At 50.1% G+C, this 18,365-nt stretch overlaps 1 protein-coding gene across 7 annotated transcripts in view; it reads left to right on the forward strand.

The window, feature by feature from the left end:
- Nucleotides 1–18,365, forward strand: part of DNMBP (dynamin binding protein) — a 35,596-nt gene that overhangs the window by 11,264 nt on the left and 5,967 nt on the right. For 2 of the 7 annotated variants that reach the window (XM_030453308.1, XM_030453309.1), the window contains exons 3-8: nt 202–324; nt 1,009–2,952; nt 16,022–16,209; nt 16,794–16,893; nt 17,429–17,576; nt 18,103–18,120. In XM_030453308.1, coding sequence (XP_030309168.1) covers nt 202–324; nt 1,009–2,952; nt 16,022–16,209; nt 16,794–16,893; nt 17,429–17,576; nt 18,103–18,120 — 2,521 coding nt within the window. Of the gene's footprint in view, nt 1–201; nt 325–1,008; nt 2,953–5,795; nt 7,059–16,021; nt 16,210–16,793; nt 16,894–17,428; nt 17,577–18,102; nt 18,121–18,365 lie in introns of those variants that run through there. The other 5 variants (XM_030453315.1, XM_030453310.1, XM_030453313.1 and 2 more) reach the window with 5 other exon arrangements.

An 18,365-nucleotide genomic window follows, 5' to 3' on the forward strand; every position in this document is an offset into this window, starting at 1 on the left:
GTTCTCTGTTAGCTCTTACACATTTAAAACCTTGGGAATTTCTGACTCCCAGACTTGTTCCTCTTTTACCATGCTGTTGAGGTGCCTGGGATAGCTGGGTATTTTCCTTTAGCAAAAGATCCAAAAATCTGGAAGGAAGGTGGAGGGTGTGGTGGTGGTCTATAGAAAAGAGTCATTGCTGACAGTTGCTTCTCATTTTAGGGCAGTTTCCTAGCAGCTTTGTGGAACCTGTGGATATTCCCCCTTTGAAGCAGGGAGAAAAACTGTTTGTTTGCACCAGTGACTTCACATCTCAAGAGCCAGGGAGCTTGTCATTGCAGAGAGGTAATCTCCATTCTCTTCCTTTTCTTGCATTTCATAGCCCCCACCTGTCCTTGTAGAAGCATGAGCCTAGTCACAGCAACCTGCCTAGAATGCCAGGAGAGAACATTTCCTAATACCTCTTAACATGGGTCATGTCAAATCCACCCTGGACACTGGGGCTTCTGCCACCCTGATACTAGTTTCTCATGATCTGTCATTACTCGACCCCCCAGATGCTGGAGTTGTGTAGAAGGTTTAGAAGACTTACAGCTGCCTTTTAACTGCCTTCCAATCCCCAAATCCTAGTCTTGCATTTGGGAGACCAGTCAAAGCTTTGGTGAGTCTTCATGGCTTATCAGCTAGAAAGTGATGGAGCCTAACTGTCTATCTTTATAGAATCACAGAATAGTTTGCATTGAAATGGACCTTAAAGATCATGTAGTTGCATCACCCCTGCCATGGGCAGGGACACCTCCTACTAGACCAAGTTGCTCAAAGATATCTTAAGCATGTGCATGCCAGAGGCTGCTGATGCTTCATGCCTTACCTCCAGTCTTTGGTCTTGCACATCCCCAGCATGCACTGCGCTCAGTGCAGAATACCAGACCTTACCCACAGCCAGGAAGGACATGGGGAGACAGGAGTAAGAGGTGAAAAGCAATCATAAGGGCAGTTTTGAACTGGTGTACATCTCATTCCCTGCAGGAGATCTGGTGGTGCTGGGGGGATCCCTGGCCTCCAGCTGGCTCCAGGGACGAAGCAGTTGGGGTTCCAAGGGCTTTTTCCCCTCATCATGTGTGCGGGAGCTGTGCCTTTCAGTTCGAAGCCGTCAGCTGTCCCAGAGCACTCTCCTGGAAGTGCCTGCCTACTCACTGGGCCAAGCCCGGGCCCTGTTGGACCTGTCTGCTCAGCTGGAGGAGGAACTGGACTTCAGGGAAGGGGATGTGATCAACATTGTTGGTGTCCCAGAGCCCGGCTGGTTCGAAGGTGAGCTCAGAGGCTGCAGGGGCATCTTCCCAGAGGGTTTTGTGGAACTGCTTACTCCACTGCGAGCACCGGGGACCTCCATGGATCCAGAGCCCACAGGGACTTGTGACACCAATGGAACAGTAGATATACCACCTAAGGAGGAGGAAGAGGAGCCGGGGAGCACCTATGGTGTTGCTCTCTATCAGTTCCAAGCCCTGGAGGCCAAGGAACTGGATTTTGATGTGGGTGACAGGATTCGGATAATAGGTATTCTAGAGGATGGATGGCTGGAGGGAGAACTGAGGGGAAAATGTGGAATCTTTCCACACAGATTTGTCAGGCTGGAAGCCTCTGAGCCTTGCAGGGAAAAGGTGAGTTCTGGGGATCTCCAAGATGGAGGCTGCTGTGGAGGCTCTGTCAATCAAGTCCCAGAAAGCAGCTGCACCAAGGTTCTTTTGCCAGGGGAAGATGGCAGGGAAAAGGAGGATGGCTCAGTTGCACACCCTGAGCCTGACACTGTTTTGTCTCACAAGGTGGGGAGAACAGAGAGTCATCTTGGCACAGATTTGAAACAGCATCAGGCCTTTCCTTTCACTGGACACCAAGGACTATGTCCCAAAGGCACATCGAACTCCCTCCTCTTTGACTGCACAAAGACAGTCAATGGCCTTCTCCCTGCTGCTCAGCTGCCTCCCCAACAGAACAACAGTCCTGGCCATTCAGGTGAGCTGGAGTCTGAAGGATTAATTTCAACCTCCTCAAGAAACTTAGAAATTCACACCCAGCCTGAGCATAATGGAGACAGTTCCACTGTGCCCCTGCAGGCTCCCCACTCCACTCCAGATCCTTGCAGAAGCCAGGTGATTTCTTCTCCTAACAGCTGGGCAGCATCTGAGCCCCAGGACAGCCAGAGCAGCACCCAGAACCTGGACAATTGGATGGATAGTCAACAGGAAAAGTCCAAACCTTGTTCCTCCAGTTTGGGAGGTGCACAGGTGGGCTTGGACACCTGGGCTGGGAGCTGGAGAGAATGCTGCCCACCTGCAGCACAGGGGGATGGCTGCACAGACCTCGACTCTAAACTGACAGAGCAGCTGACACAATTTGAGAAGAGTCTGACAGCTACTGGTGCTGAGCAGGACAAGGTCTCCCGACACTTCTCTATCTTGGACTACAGCTCTGAGAAGGACATTGTCCGTGGGTCTCCTGAATGTGCCACCCATGCCAGGCTGTCAGAGAGGAGGAAGGCCCTGAGGCCACCCCCTCCTCGGCCCAGCAGCCTTGCTACAACCCCTGTGCATGTGCTGGGTGGCCAGGTGCCCAAGGACAGGCCTTTGTCCTTCTCAGTGAAGCCTTCCCGGCCTGCACCCCGACCTCCGTCAAGCAACCAGCGGAGAAATGTGGCTCCTCCAGATCTTCTGCCTGGTGCCCAGGAGAAGCGGGCAGAGGAGGGACGTGAGGACTTGACACAGGCAGCGACAGCTTCTCCCCACTCCATTCTGCTGACGAGAATTGGAGAGGTGGAGCGAGACCTGGATGCTTATGGCAAGACCCGTGCTGAGCTGAGTCTGATGCTGGAGGAGCAGCAGGATGAGCTGGTGAGAGTGGAGACACTGGAGAACCTTGATTTCTGTGACTCAAACATTGAGAGCCTCACGGTGGAGCTGCAGGAGCTGAGAGGTAAGTCTACAGCAGCATGGGATGAGGGTGCTTCAGGGTGGCAGTTGGCCCCTGCTGCCTACAGGCACTGTTGGAGCCATTTAGTTCCTTCTTTAATTCCTAATTTTGATCATTTTGTAAGCATTGTTGCACTACAAGTCATGATTTTACTTCAGAGAACCACAGTGTCTTCTCCAAGCATCTCTTAGCCCTGGCCTTTCTCAGGCCTTTCTTTTTCCACCTCTCCCATATCCTCTTCCAGCCCCACTTTACATCCAGAGCCCTCATGTGTTCCATTCCCAGTGCATCCTTGCTCTCAAGCAGAAACACAAACGCTGTGGCTTCAGCCTCCCTGCCTCATACTCTCTTAGCTGTATGGGAATGAGCAGCAGCTTCAGAGTGGCTTTGCTGGTGGTTCTGCAGTTGATATCTGAGCTGATGTCTGTGATGTGACTGCCCTCAGCTTCTCAAGGTGCTGGGTTTCCTGCAGTTTGTGCTCTGGTGTTGATACAGACTTTTGGGCACCTGTCAGCCAGATCAGAGAGAATGGGAAGAAGGGCACTGAACCTGACCTGGGAGCAGAGAGGGTTAATTGGGCAAACAGTAAAGCCTGCCCCTGTGCACCTGATTCCATTGAGTCCAGAATTTCAGTACAGGAAAATAACAGTGCACTATCAGCAACAGCAGCAAAGATTTCCAAATTGCCATATGTCTATAGCCAAAAAGATGACTTTTGTCCTTGCAGCCCAGAAAAATTACTCAAGGAATAGAAATGTGCTACATTTATATCAGCGTATTTGGGCTCTGAAACTCATAGATACCGTATAAAGACCAGTACTGTTAATTATATTATCCTTGATAACTTAATTGAGTAGCAGTAGACAAAGTGGAAAGACAGGGCCACATACATCTCCCACAGTCCCTTCCCCAGCTTCTCCCAGGAGCTCTGACACTGCAGTTCTGTTACTGAAACCCACAGTGTGCAGGAAATGTGGGCACTGCACGCGGGAGATGGAGTGAAATGCCAGCCCCTGCCTGGGGATTACTCACTATGACTTCATTGCCTGCATCCTCCCACTGCTCCACCAGTGCTGGGGAGCCCATAAGCTTTGCTGCAAGATCACATCTGATGCAGACCGAGCATGTGGGAATGAGGGATGATACGGGTGCACCAGGGAAACTGAGTGACAAACAGCCTCCACATCAGTGGTGTGTGAGGGGGATACTTAGAAGAGTGCTTAGAGGATTTAAGGCTAGATGAGGTACCTTGCAGGTAGGAAGAGGAAAATCTAAGCTACATCAAGGGATATTTTCTGTTGGAATGGATCTTGCTGGGAAAGGTCTCCTTCTGGTCTCCAGAGGACTAGTCCTGATGAACCTGTGCCTTGGTGGTTACTGGGAGTCACTAACACTATCCTGAGACACCCTATCTGTTAAGTGATCCTCTTAGTAGTCCTGGGGGATTTTTCACCACTTTAAGAGATGTAAGGATTTATAACTAGCATCTCTCGTCCTACAGTGAAGATGTGCCCTACCCAAGCTCTGTTGCTTTCCTCCTGCCACATCCTGGTGTGGCCAGAGAGCGTGTCTTATGCTGGCTAGCCCAGCTTTAAGTGTTGTGGGCCAGATCAGTAATGCAGTGGTGCAACAGCTCAGCAAATTGTGTTTGCACCATGCCTCAGGTGTGGCCTCTGCCTTGCCACAGTTAGAGGCATGTAGAGGCATGATGGAGGGAGAAAAGCTTTACCCAAGCATTGACCAGCTAACAGAGTAGGGCTGGCATAGTCCTGGGGGAGCCAGCCCCCTGATGTGTCCTTTGCAGAGTCAAAGCAAGAAGAGAAAGTAGGTCGTCTAAAATACGTGTTTAAAATCTGCAAGTTGCTTCTTTGGCATTTCTTGAATGAACACGGGGGGGGGGGTTGCTGATCACCAGGCCTGTGCAGGATTAGTGCTTGCCCTCCTGCAGGTGGAGGAGGATCAATTTACTTTTGTCTTGTACCAGCTGGGAGCAGCATTGGCTGTGCATACCTTACAAATGCTGAAAGAACCTGAGATGTGGATAACATCTATGGACTTCCTTGCTTTCTGTCTAGGGCGTATTCTGGTCATTTCTTTGTTTCTTATAGGAATGGAAAACTGGGAATATGTTGTGCCCTGTAGCAAGAGAAGTTACTGGAGTGTATGTTTCTATAGCCCCCTGGAAACTTATACTGTGTGTTGGCACCATAACCCAGATAGGAATAGGCTTGAAGGGACTATCAGCAGGGGCACCAGCTTGGGGGCAGGGAACCTGGCTGCTGTGGCTGCATGGGGCTTTGTAGGCACCACTCCATGATGCTCTGTCACACAGGCAGCTGCTCCTTTCCTGCTTTTCCCAGGACCTGTGGGTGAGAGCTGAGAAAAAAGTGGGTTTAGCATCAGATTTGAGCCAGGGACAACCTGAAAGCCTTTGTTTTCCCCCCTGAGGTGCAGAGCAGAGCTCTGCCAGACCATGTTGAGCCTCTGTGCCAGTGGGAGCATGAAGGCGGTGGAAGGCTTTCTGGTGTCCCATCTCTGGTCTGTGGCTTCCCACAGTCTCAGATGCCTTCTGTTTCCCTTCCCTCAGGATATTGGTCTTAGGGCAGGGCCTCTGCATGCTCCAGTACCCTCCTTTTCCCTGCCTCTGAGCTGTCTGCTGAGAGGCTTTGGCAAAGCAGCAGAGCCGGTTTGGGCAGTAAGAGCCTGCCCAGCCCTGGCCTCCCTCCTCGGGGCTGGTTACTGATTACTTGGGGCAGCAGGTGGAGGACACCAGGGCTGGCAGTGATTGGGCCTGTGCCTCTTTGTGCCCTTTCGGGCTGGTTTCAGGAAGCAGTGTCTGCGTTTCACTTGGGACAGGAGCACTGGAGCAGAGCAGAGCAGCGTCAGCCAGGGCTTGGGCTCAGGGAGAAAAAGGGAATCGTCAGCTGCACCATGCCCCATCAGGACTATGTGCACCTACCCAGGAGTGGACCACAGCATGGAGGATCCGACGCAGGAGCTGCGGCTTTTGGGCTGAGAGTATGACAACCTCTGTCCTGTGAGAAGAGAGGACGTGGCTTTGGTGGCCATGCTGCGTGGTGAGGCTTGCTGCAGTGACAGACCCAAGGTAAAGAGGCAGTATCCAGGCTGCCAGGGAGAAGACAGCAGCTGGGACAGTTACAGGAGAGAGGAAGGCGTCTCTGTGGGCCACTGTAGCGTGAGTGAAGACTGTGGACATTTTTGGAGGGCAGATATCCAGTATACGGACTGCAGGAGAGTAGATGGAGCTTGTGAAGGCAAAAGCCAGGGTACAGAAGGTAGAAATTATAGGATGTATGAGAGGGAGGGCATTCAATATAGAGGCTTTGGTTCTGAGATAAGAGAAAGGCAGTACAGACAGGACAAGGTACCTACTGGGCACTGCAGGGAGGGAGGAAGGCAGTACAGAGAGTATAGAGGCCCTGCAGCCTGCAGGGAGTGGGGAAGGTGGAATCAGGAGGACAGAGATACTAGGGACCACCATGAGGATGAAAGACATTATGGGGAAAAGGAAAGGTGGTTTAAGCAGGAGAAGGAGTATAGGGAAGGCAGAAGGCAGTATAGACAGGATAGAAGTTGTCAAGTGCATAGGGAAAGGGAAAAATGGCATAGACAGGATGGAGACCCTGAGGCATATAGACAGCAGGAAAGGCAGTATATGGGTGTCAGGGACCAAGTAGACCAAGAAGATGTTGAGCATCACAAGCAGCCCAAAGGCCATATTATTGACCACAGCAATCTGAACAGAGGTTATGAGGTTCCTGCATTTGCAGTCAGGCCCTCAGGAGATGGTAGCGTGAGGCTGGGGTCAGGCGCCTGCTACATACAGTCCAAGACACAAGACATGGAATACAATGGCTGTGAGGAGGTGGAAGAAGTCCCAGGGCCCAGGATAGCAGCCAGAAGCAGTGGCAGAGCAGAGGTCTCAAGAGTACGCACAGGCCGGCCAGACTGGAGCCAGATCTGGGAGCAGGAGGCTGAGGAAGAAAACAGGGTGGGTTCTGTGCTGCAGAGAAACAGCTTCTACAGACGGACGGCACCCAGCACCCTGCGGCACTGGGAATTTGTGCAGACCAGGAGGGAGAAGCAAGGTATGTGGAGAAATGCCTTGGAGAAGTGTGTTTGCCCTTCCCTGGTACCAGGGCAGCATCAAGATGCTAGCACAGGCAGGTGGCTGGCATAGCCAGGCTCTCGTGGGAAAGCATGAGGCTTACTGAAATGGGCATAATCATTATAACCCTTCTGTACAGTCCCCGGCATGTCGTGTCAGGGTTCTTGCCCCCATTTTACAGAGGCCCAGGTGGGAGGGAAGCCCAGGCACAGGCATGTGGCTCACTGCTGTCCTTGGCATACTCCTCTGTCTGTGCCCTGAGTGTTTTGAGTACACCCTAGAACCTGTGGCCCTGATTTGTCCGCATTCTCAGAGCCCTGAGGAGGTTCCTCAGACAGGAAAGGGTGAGATGCTGGGTTTATTCCCACTGCCTGTTTTATTATCATTACCCATCATGAATGGATTCTGTCTTTAGGAACTGATTTCTGACCCTTCTGAGAGGGTGAGGATGGCAGCTGTTTTCAGGCAGCACAAAGCAGGAAATAGGGGAAGTCGTAGCACTCAGACATATGCAGAGGGAAAGTACTTGTAGTTGTGTGATTACACATGGGCAGGACACTGAGGCACCTATGTGCTGAGGGCTTTTGCAGATGGAAGCAGTACCTCCTGCATTGCCAGCCCTTCAATACTGCAGTGGTCTCTTACCTGTGTGTGTGTCCTGGGTGCCTGAGCCATCCCTAGGTCTCCAGTGCCATCACCAGCACCCTGGATCCAGAGAGATACCAAAGCTGGAGGGCTCAGGCTGTCTTTGCATGGTCAGAATCATCTCGCTGACATCATGGCTGGGATAAGAGTCATCTGCAGACAGCTTTGTGGGCTTGGCTGGTTGTTGCAAGAATATTACTGTGTGTTGGAAAAGGGGCAGCAAGGTGATGGTGTCTGGGCAGAGAGTGTGAAATAAGATTTTTGGGTGAACTGGCCTTCCCGTTGGGCAGACATGTGCCTGAAAACCTGCTTGTTTCTGCGTCCTTTCTGCCTTGACCATGTGTCAAGCGTCTGTCTTGACCATGTGTGTGAACTCTCCATGAAAGGGGCTGAAACAGAGGAACGTAGCACTGCAGTGCAGCAGCAACAGAGGTGGCACAGCTGCAGGCTGTGGCTGCCTGTAGTGTAAACATCATGAAATAAGTCCTGTGGAGGTATTTGATTAAGCAGGCTCTACTGGCTGCATTTCTGCACTCTTGGTCATGCTGGTAGGGTGGGACTTTGCTCCTCAGTGTCACTGGGGAGAGGGAAGGGAGAGGCTTTGCAGTGCCAGTATGTCCAAAGGGCAGAGAAGCCAGAAGCAGAGCAAAGAGGGAGATGGCCTACAGAGCCTTGGGATGCTGGAGCAGTGCTGGCCTGGCTGGGTTTTGCCACAGCTGAGGGGACAGGTTGTGATGTCAGGCAAGAGCCTTTGCTGCTCTGATGTTAAGTGGGATGCTGTGTACACCCAAGCTTGTGATTGGAGGGGTTGTAGGATTTTTCCATGCTGTGGCAGGCTCAAGGGCAGGGGAGCAGCTATCGGAGGAGCAGGGAAGGATGCCCTCACCATCAGGGCTGGTGTCCCACAACAGGAAGGGGAAGAGGAAGGCTCCAGGCATTTTTTAACACTGTCTGTCCTGTGGCCCATTTCTGGCTGCAGTTCCCTGTTTAGTTCCTTCTCCTGCCCTACTAGGGTACACTGCTGAACCAGCAACAGCCTTCCTTAGCAAATATGCTTTGCTGCCATAGCTGCCTCAATCTAAGTCCTCTCCAACACCTTTTTGCTCCCTTATTTTAAGACCTCACCAGCACCTGGGAGCCTCCCATCATGCTTGGTGGCAGACACTCTCCTGTCCAGCTGACAAAAAAAAAAAGTCTGCTCTGTTTTTCCCTCTGTGTGTGTTCCAGGTACCTTTTCTAATGCTGTTTACTTCTCTTCCAGCTTGCTTCTCTGCTCCACAGAGTGACAGAATTTAAGACTTGAAAGCCCCATTAGAGATTACATGGCTAATCTTTTCCATAGGTGGGGCTATTACAATTCTTAGAGGTTTCTCTCTGGTGCAGCATGGTGGTAGCTACATGGTTAGAGCATTTCTTCTGGGATGGGACTCGGATGTGTCTGCCTGACACATCACCAGGAGAGCCCCCTGTCATAGCTTTGCTGCTATGGTTTTTAGTTGATGGTATTTTCTTCTTAGGCAGGTACTGCAACTAGGTAATTTTTTTTTTTTTTTGGTTCTTTGTGGTGAATTGAGTCTTAAAATACTCCCAGCAAAGACTCACAGAAAGACAGTGTTTTTTCCCAATCCTCACTCATATTTCAGTTCATACTCTTAAATCAGTGGACTTCATATCTGTGTGAGGCATTCTCGGTGGATGTCAGTGTGTGCTTGCCCTGAGGTATACCTTGCTGTTCTTCTGTGCCCTGTTCTTCTATGAGTGTCCCATACTGCCTCTGCAGCATTCAGGGAACTCCTGCTGAGTTTTGGCTGACCCAAGCAAAAGCATTACCCTCCAGAATACAGTCCTGCATTTCTTGTCCCCGTTAATACATTTGTCTGCATTAAACCTGCTTTGTCTGAATAATTCCATTTTATTCAGAATACCTTGGGTCACTCAGTGTTTAGTTGAGTGTTCACACTGAATCAGTGTTCAGCTCTCTATGTGACAGCAGTCATTTTCTGTAAAAATTCACTATAAAATATTATGTAGGATCAACTCTAAATACAGTCTGTGGAGAATCTGATCAGAAGTGCCCTGTTTTCTGGATACTCTCCACTGGCAATGGGTTTTTGTGGTGCCAGTTAACAAGATCTTATTTATACTTTTTAGATGGAAAGAAACATGATTTTTGTACAACTCTGCGTTTTTGTCAAACTTACCAAGAATTTTACTTATATCTGCTTACTCGTGGAATTGTGACACTGAAAGGGTTTCTTTTGTCCTGAATAGAAGTAATAGAATGTTATAAAGTACCATTTTATTTCCTCATTTAAAAAATGAAAACATAATTTTGAGTTCTACCATCCATGGATTTTTCTTGATATCTTTTCTCATTTTTCTGTACTTCAAAGTTCTTGACATGACTATGGTCGATTACCTGGTTTTCTATATTTCATTCATTCATTCATTTATATTTTCTGCCTTTATTGAAACACAGACCCAGGACAGTTTTCTCATCAATATTCTCTTTCTTGCTCACATAACTATGTTTTTAGGTAATCTATTTAAAATATCCTTTTAAAGAACTGGTAATTTTAATTCTTTATTCCATGAGTGGTTTTGCTCACAAAGACTTTTGTTGATACTCTGCCTCAGCTTTGGAAGGTTAGCTCTTTGCAGACCATCTCATTGGTTCATTGTTTTCTCCATCTCAGGTTGAGACTATCCCCTGTTCATGCTGAATATGGTGGGGCTGTTTTGGGATGGTGATTGACATCTTACCTGGCATAGAGACATCCCCACCAAGCAGGCTCTGCATGAGACGTCTTTGAGACACCGAGCCATTTCAATGACCCTGGAGAAGTGTCAATAGCCTGTTATCATTCAGCTCATTTTTTTATTGTCTGACTGGGTTTATGTCCTGCTCCTTGGCCTCAGGACTCCGCCAAGGCTGAATTCACTTCCATGGGCTGAAGTCCTGTTTTACCATGAAACTTCTCTGCTGCTGCCCCGGCTTTCTCCTATAAAGCAATTAATACATCCAGTCTGTTGCTTTTGGAGGAGTGAGTATATTCTGTTACATCTTAGTACCAAAGTCCAGAGTGGGAGTTTTCAGACCAGTCAGATCCTGCTTCTGGCAGCAAGTTTAGCCTTTGTTCAGATTAATTATTCCCTGCCCTAGTTTCATCCCTTCTCTCCTCATGGCAGGCAGTGTCTCCTCCCCTCCTGGCTTCCACATACTTCAAATATTTGCAGCTGGTTTGTTTTGTCCTGAGTCACTGCTTGACTCTGCTGAGCTGTGAGTCTGGGGCTGGGCTCGACACTCTCCAGTCCAGATTTGCACCAGGCCCATGCAGGGGATTGTCCTCAGCACTGTTGGGCTGCAGGTCCCTCTTCAGATTGCATTAGCAGTCTGGGCACCCTGTGAGGCTGCGTGGTGCCAAGGGGGGTGCTGGCAGGTGAGGGGGAGTTTTGGGTGAGCCCCCAGCCCAAGCACTTACTTTTGGACACACTTACTTTTGGATCTAATCTTCATGGGTCAACTCTGCTTCCATAGTGGGTCAGGAAGAAAATCTCCAAATGCATGTGTGGTCCTGGAAGGGGGTTGGGTAATAAGGTTTAGAAGTTTTCATTGACTGGAAGAAAGTTGGTGAAAGTGGCATTTCTGAGATGAATGGGTGAGTTGTGTGATTGCAATGTTAAATTGCTCTCTACAACTACCTGAAAAGAGGTTGTAGAGAGGTGGGTGCTGGCCTCTTCTCTCAAGTGAACAATGATAGGACTCAAGGAAATGGCCTGAAGTTGCACCAGGGGAGGTCTAGGCTAGATATGAGGAAGAATTTCCTTACTGAGAGAGTAGTTAGGCATTGCAGTGGGATGCCCAGGGAAGTGGTAGAATCATCATCGCTGGAAGTATTTAAAAAACATGTAGACGAGGCGCTTTGGGACAAGCCCTAGTGGGTGATACAGATATTGATGTATATTTTTTATGGGTTGACAGTTGGATGCAGTGATCTTGGAGGTCTATGCCAACTGTGACAATTCTGTGATTCTGTAAATCAGGGCCCCCAAGGAAAGGGCAGAAGTGGGAGTGTGCTCTATCTTGACACCTCACTGCCAGGGGCTTGGTTAGGAGTCAGTGTTGAATTTCCCAGCAAAATTCAAAATCAGGTGCTCCTGGAAGCTGTCATAGACTACCAAACCAATCCAGAGAGCCAAGAATTTGTCAGAAATATGCCAAAGGGGATAGAGAAAACAATGCTGCTAGAGGTTTTAATTTAGAGCAACAGATTGCAGAGCTCATGCAATCTATGAGACAACAAAATTTGAGTCTGAAAATAGTGATTGAAAACGTTGTTTATGGAAATGTATTTCTGAATGCCCATTTAGTATCTGTATCATGGGTAAGCATGAATTTGTCACTGGACTGGAATTTGATGGCTTCATTAGAAATACCAGTTGCATTCCTGCAGGCTAATGGAGCCCATTCCAGCTGTGGAGCACATCTTAGTGCCGCCAGAGCTGATGGGCATGATGACTCCAATTGAAAGGTAACATTTAAAAAAAAAAGTGAAGTAGAATGGAGATCTGTTATAAAGCATTTATTAGATGACCAAAAACCACAGCTGTGAATGATGGTGGGTTTAGTTAAATGCTTAGGAAGCACCATTTAGGGAAAAGGTGCAATTAGACTTACAAGAATGTGTAACAAGCAGTAAAAAAGAAATTGATGGCAATCAATATGGTATATAGTACTAGAAATGAGACTTTAAAATGCATCAGAAACAAATCCTAAGCATTATACACAACAGTCATGTAGAAGAGCCTAATATTAAAAACAAATTCTGTATCTGAACTTTCCAAACTGCAAGCTTTTGGAAAGAAGCTGGATGACTTTTGACTTCATTGCTGAAGGATGATTCTGGACTAGTGATAAACAGCAAGAGTCCTAAGAGACTTGGCTGCATCATAGCCTTGTTTTTAAACAAATCTTGAAATACTTAGAACAAGAAGGCCAAAGGAAAATTAATCTGTGTAAGTTTTCAAAATAATGGAAACACTGATACAGTGTTAAGTGGATAGAACTGTTGGCCAGCATAGTGCTAGGTCAGGCAAGCTGAGCTGATGACTTCTATGGACTTAAAACTTGTGTGGGTTTTAACCTTCCACAGCAGGGATGTGAGATTGCAGAGGTGTCATGGACCTGACAGTCTCATCTGTGTCAGTCAAATCCACACCTCAGGGCACACTCTGAAAGGGCCTGACCTAGATTTACTTGCCTGGGGTTTGCTTGGTGGAGCAGAGGGAGCTGCTGCTTTTTTTGGATATGCTGGGCATCCCCAGCTCCATTTCAATGAGCTGCAGCCAGACATATCATGTGGCTGCAGTTTAGCTATGGCTAAAGCAGGGAGCAGAGCAGGATCATTACACAGTATGGTAAACACCCTAGGCGTCCAGTACAAAGCTTCATCTGGTGGCTTTTTGCCTGGTGATAAATGCAAAATCCTATTCTTTGATCAAAGCAAATGTTACATTTTCCATTTCGTCTTTTCAAATGCTGCCACCTGGTCATTTCTGGCTGTTGTTCTGGCTTGTCTTCATTTTAAAGATTCTTGCCAGGCCACCCCCTGTTGCAGTATCAGCTCACCCACCCACCTTGTCTGGGTTACACACACCTGTTTGCATTTCAAATTAACACCTTCTTGCTTCTTTCAGGTTGCTCTCCCACTTGAGCTTGCTCCCCTACAAAACAAATGTCATTCTTTAAAAAAACAAACCCCACTATTCTTCCAAATAACTATTTTGTTGTTACTTTCTTAACTCTGAAGTGCAGAGACCTGCTGACTGTATTGCCTGGGCTTTTCTCTGTCCCTTCTGTATGCTTGCCTGCCTTGTGTCCCATTCAAGCTCCAAGTGCTGTGTCTTGGGCAGGGTGTCCATACTGGGTGTTTGTCAAGGCCCTTGCGCTTCAGGGCCTGGTCTGCTACTGAGTTTTTTGCAGATGCTGTGGAAATGCAAGTAGCAAATGCTAATCCCAGCAGCTGCATTCCTTTTGGACTCCTGCTGAGTGAGTTGACTTGATCAAGTTCATCATCAGAGACTGTTTTGGTAGGAGACAAGACAGCCAGTGACTACAATGAAATCGGCCTTTTACCTTATGACTGGTAGCTCTATTAGGGGTATTTTTAAGGATGTTTGCTAGCAGAAATCAGTGAGTCTGTTCATCATAATACACAGTAATTGTTCACTGAACGTAGTGCTGACTGTACTGCTGAATCCTCCTGTGAAGCTGACCCTTTTGGCTCTCCTCAGGATTGATTTAAAGGCAGGGCAGCAGAGGCATCTGCTCAGACATGGGAATCTTCCCTCCCACATTAAGGACATATTCAAAGCAAGGTTTCTGGTGGATTTCCCATTTGCTGGGTTGGGGGGGTGTCTGGGACTGATTTTGCAGTTACTCTTTCTGTGAAACACACAGTGGTTCATCCTCACCCTGAGCAGCTGCAAGAAGTTGCTGTTTTATGTTGATGCTGCTGGTTTCTGATTGTCGCTTTTGCTCTGCAACGGGAAGGGCTGGCATGTTTTCAGCTGGTCAGAGCTAAGTCAGTATCTCATTTCAGTTGCATTTCTTTTCTCTCCTGGCTCATTTCAGGGCAAAAACCCCAGCCCATTAAAGCAGTAGGCAGGATGCTTCAGCTGAGGGCATCATCTGGCAGGACAAGGCTGGGGGCTGTCTGCAGGTGGGCCGGGCATGCCCAGCACCTGGGCAGAGGCACCTGGGAGCACGGGGGCCTCTTAGGGTTGTGCACGGTGGGTGCCAGGGTAAGTCCTGAGCCCTGCTGTGTGCCCCTGGGAGCCCTCCAGGCTCGGCCACTGTTGGCTGGGGCTGTTACCCGAGAGGACAGGGAGGTGGAGGTCTGGAAGTGCCTATCCTGAAAGAGTATTTTTACAAATGTATGAGCTGGGGCATGTCCACAACTTGAGTAAAATCCCATTTCGAGAGAGCAGCTGGGAGACGGCTGGAACAGACGAGCATTTGTCAAACCAGCATATGGTCTTAAGTACCTGGGGCAGGCTGGGGTACTGCAGGGGCGCCCGACGGGCCCTGCTTTGCAAAGCAGACATAAAGTCGGGCAGACCCACGTATTTCTGGGCCAGACCTTGTCTCAGGAGAGTGTCCCAGGGAGGTGCTGGAGAGGGGCTTTTTCGAATTTGGGAGGGGGAAGTCCTGTTGCTGTGGGCTTGCCCAGAAGGCACATGCTTTTAAAAGCAGGCATGTGGGGTAGAAAGGGGTTGGGGCCCAGGATAAAATGTTTCAATGAAACCGGAGGGGGCTGGGCTGGGCTGGGCTGGGCTGGGCTGGGCTGGGCTGGGCTGGCCTGGCCTGGCCTGGCCTGGCCTGGCCTGGCCTGGCCTGGCCTGGGAGCCCGTAGGTGGGATAGAAATTAGGAAGGCAGATGGCAGCCGGGCCTGGGGGCAGGGGAAAGGAAAGAAGGGTGGCCGGCTGCCTGCACCCCAGACCCTGCAGGCAGAGCAGGGCTCTGCGCCCCGGCACCCTGCCAGCCTAGGCCGGGGGTGTGCGGGGGAGGTGGCCAGGGTTGTGCTGGGGGTCTCTCCGCCACGCGGTTACTCTTCAGGCAGCGAGGCCGTCCTTGGGCTTCATCCAGACACCCCAGGCCTCCGCCCTGCCGGGCCTTAAGTTCCCACCCTGGCTTCCCAGCAAAGGCCGACCTCGGCCCAGCCTTCCCGGCCCCGTGCTGTGCTGCTCTCTGCAGTCCAGATCCAGGCTTTGCCGCCGGCAGCCCTGTTGTGGGTGCCCGAGGCCCTTTCGGCCATTCACATGGAAATGCCCGGGGGCTGGAGAATGGAGACTCTGTTCCCAGGCTGAGGGAAGGGGGCGGCCGCCATTGCCGCCTGGGAATAGGCTGAGGAGGGAAGCAGGGGATCACGGCTCCTCTCCCCGTCTGCTGAGCCCCACGGAGTGGAGAACAGGGAGTAGGAGAGGGGTCCGGACCCGGTTGGTACTGGGAGTAAAGTCTGGAGCACGTTTGAGTTTGTTTAATGCCTGGTGTCTGGGAGCTGCAGCATTACTGGTGCTGCGAGGGCAGGGCTGTGAGAGCAGAGTGTCACTCCTGCTGCCCCGGCCTGTGAGTTCTGGGGACAGGCTCTCCAGAAGGGTCCTTGCATCGACAGTCTTGCTCTCTAGCAGTCCTGTTTTGGCAGTCTTACAGGTTATATGGTGCAGTTAAACTGCTATTTATCTCTTGTCCTTGCATCCTTGCTTAAAGTTGCTGATCTTGTTTGTCTGTGTTGCAGAGATGACTCTCCTGTCCTCCCAGACACCATCCCTGGAGGCATCCTCAGCTGCCACTGAGAGCCCAGAGCAAAGGATGCTGGAGAAGAGGTCCAAGGTTATTGAAGAACTGCTCCAAACAGAGCGGGACTATATCAGAGACCTGGAGATGTGTGTGGAAAGGATGATGGTGCCAATGCAGCAGGCACAGGTAGGAGTATGGGGGCATTTACAGTACAGAACTAGTAGGATGGGGTCTGCTTAGTCTTGGAGATGGCCAGCCAACAGCACAGGAATCCACAGAGGAAATTCAGCTATGCTGAGGAGAGCAGAAAGGTTCTTGCTGCTCTTTGTACTCACTGAAACAGCCCATCTGTTCTGGGATCCTGCTAAGTTCTCACCATTGCTGAGAGCAAGAGACCTGGCAGCAAGTATCACAGATTAATTTCCTGGAACTGTTCCTTTTCATTTGGTTGTAGGTTAAATTCATTGTCAGGAGAAAAAAAATATGGAGTCTTGGAATGGGGACAGAGTTGATGGGAGGAGAGAGAGAATAACAGGTGAACAGAGGAAGGATGAAACTGCTGAAAAAGAGAACACAGTGGTAGGACTCATAAGGAGTGATATTTTCAGTGTATTAGGGGACAAAGGAGTTGAGTACAGAAGTGTTGGGAGGAGGTCACATCAGCTGGCTGCTGTGAAGCCGAGAACTGATGGGTTGCAGGACAAGGAGGAGCTATTTGGTCTGACTGGGACATGTTCCCCATCCACAGCTTCTCTCTTCCCGTTCCACAGATGCAGAACATAGACTTTGAGGGTCTTTTTGGAAACATCCACATGGTAATTAGCTTCTCCAAGCAGCTGCTGTCCACCCTGGAGGCTTCAGATGCCATCGGTATGAATTCTGTTGTAATCTTTTCTCAGTAGGCTGGCAGGGACTTTGCTAGTGGTGGAGCAAACCAGAGTAGTTTAAATGGCAGGAGAGTGTCTTTGGGGTTGGGCTTTCTCCCCAGTGGTTGCTGTCACTGCTCCTCAGACAAGCAGCAAAGCTGAAGAGGTCTGTGTTGCTGTCTGTGTCACTATGCTGAGAAACATGGTGCCTGTGCCCCTTGCTGCAAAGTGAGGAGTCCCACTCCTCACTTGTGTGCTGCCAACCTTTGCCGCTCAGCCCTTGGGCAGCCCATGTCTTTGCTCTTGGTGTGATCACTGGTTCCAGTGACCAGTGTCCTCACTTCTCACTCCTGGCAGAGCTCAGTCACCTGAATTCTCTGTACTAGTGGGTGATGAAGCAGTGTCCTGGTTGCTCTAGTAACACTGTCTTCTTGAGCTGTGTGTAAGTGTGACACCGGGCATCTCACCGTGAGAAATGCCAGCACTGTTGGAAGCTGGAGACAGGAGACAATAAAGTCCTGCTTTGCTGTTGTCTGCAGGGCCTGTGTTCCTGGCACAACGTGGAGAGCTGGAGAGCGTCTACAAGGTGTATTGCCAGAACCACGATGAGGCCATCGCACTGCTGGAAACATATGAGAAAGACGAAAAGATGCAGAAATTACTCCTGGACCTTCTTGGTAGCCTCAGGTTGGAACTTCTGGCTGTGGCAGCAGTCAGGTTGGGGTGGTGGGATCAGTCATCAACATCCCTGCCCCTCTGCAAGCAGTGCTTGGACAGTTGAGGTGGTGACTGGAGAGGGGCTGGCTGTGTCACTGCATAGTTGACCAGGCTACAGGTTCATGTGGCCCACTTCCCCAATGCATAGGTGCTGGGATACCTATAGGCCCCCTTAAACTAAGGTCAGAAGCCACCCAAGGTACAGAGAGGGTGGCATGTCCTGAATTGAGGGCTTCTATTCCTCAAGCCATGAGGATGTGGCCGGTGAGGAAAGGAGCGGCTTTGCCGGGCTCAGCAACTGCCAGGGCTCCAGATTGTGGAGGTTAATGCCCTGGGAGCTAGTAGCACTGGCTGCTGCTCTGGAGGGACATGGCTGCCCACTGCCTTGGCAGCATCACTGCGGGATGGGGCGAAGGCACTAGCTGTGGGATTGCACGCCTGCCGCCCCATTAACTGGTTGCTTCTCTTTGCTTTTTGGCACTCTGTGGGCCGTCAGGAGCCTGTACAGTGAGTGGTAAGTGAATGCTTCCTATTAGTCCCCATTTGTCTGTCTGTCTTGGCCTGGCTGCTCCCATATAACTAACCTCCTGCCACTGGCTGGGTGCACGTTGAGGGGTCCTGATAGTGCCTTGTGGAGGCACACCTGGGAGGAGTGGGGTGTCTGTGTCATGGTCACAGCAGAGGCAATGGATGGGCTACACAGGCAGGCAGCACAGGTAGTGAGGCAAGGAGAGGTCTTGGGTAGGAAACAGGTTTTGG

Source organism: Calypte anna, chromosome 6 (genome assembly GCF_003957555.1).
Source record: "Calypte anna isolate BGI_N300 chromosome 6, bCalAnn1_v1.p, whole genome shotgun sequence".
In the NCBI taxonomy this organism is placed as follows: domain Eukaryota; kingdom Metazoa; phylum Chordata; class Aves; order Apodiformes; family Trochilidae; genus Calypte; species Calypte anna.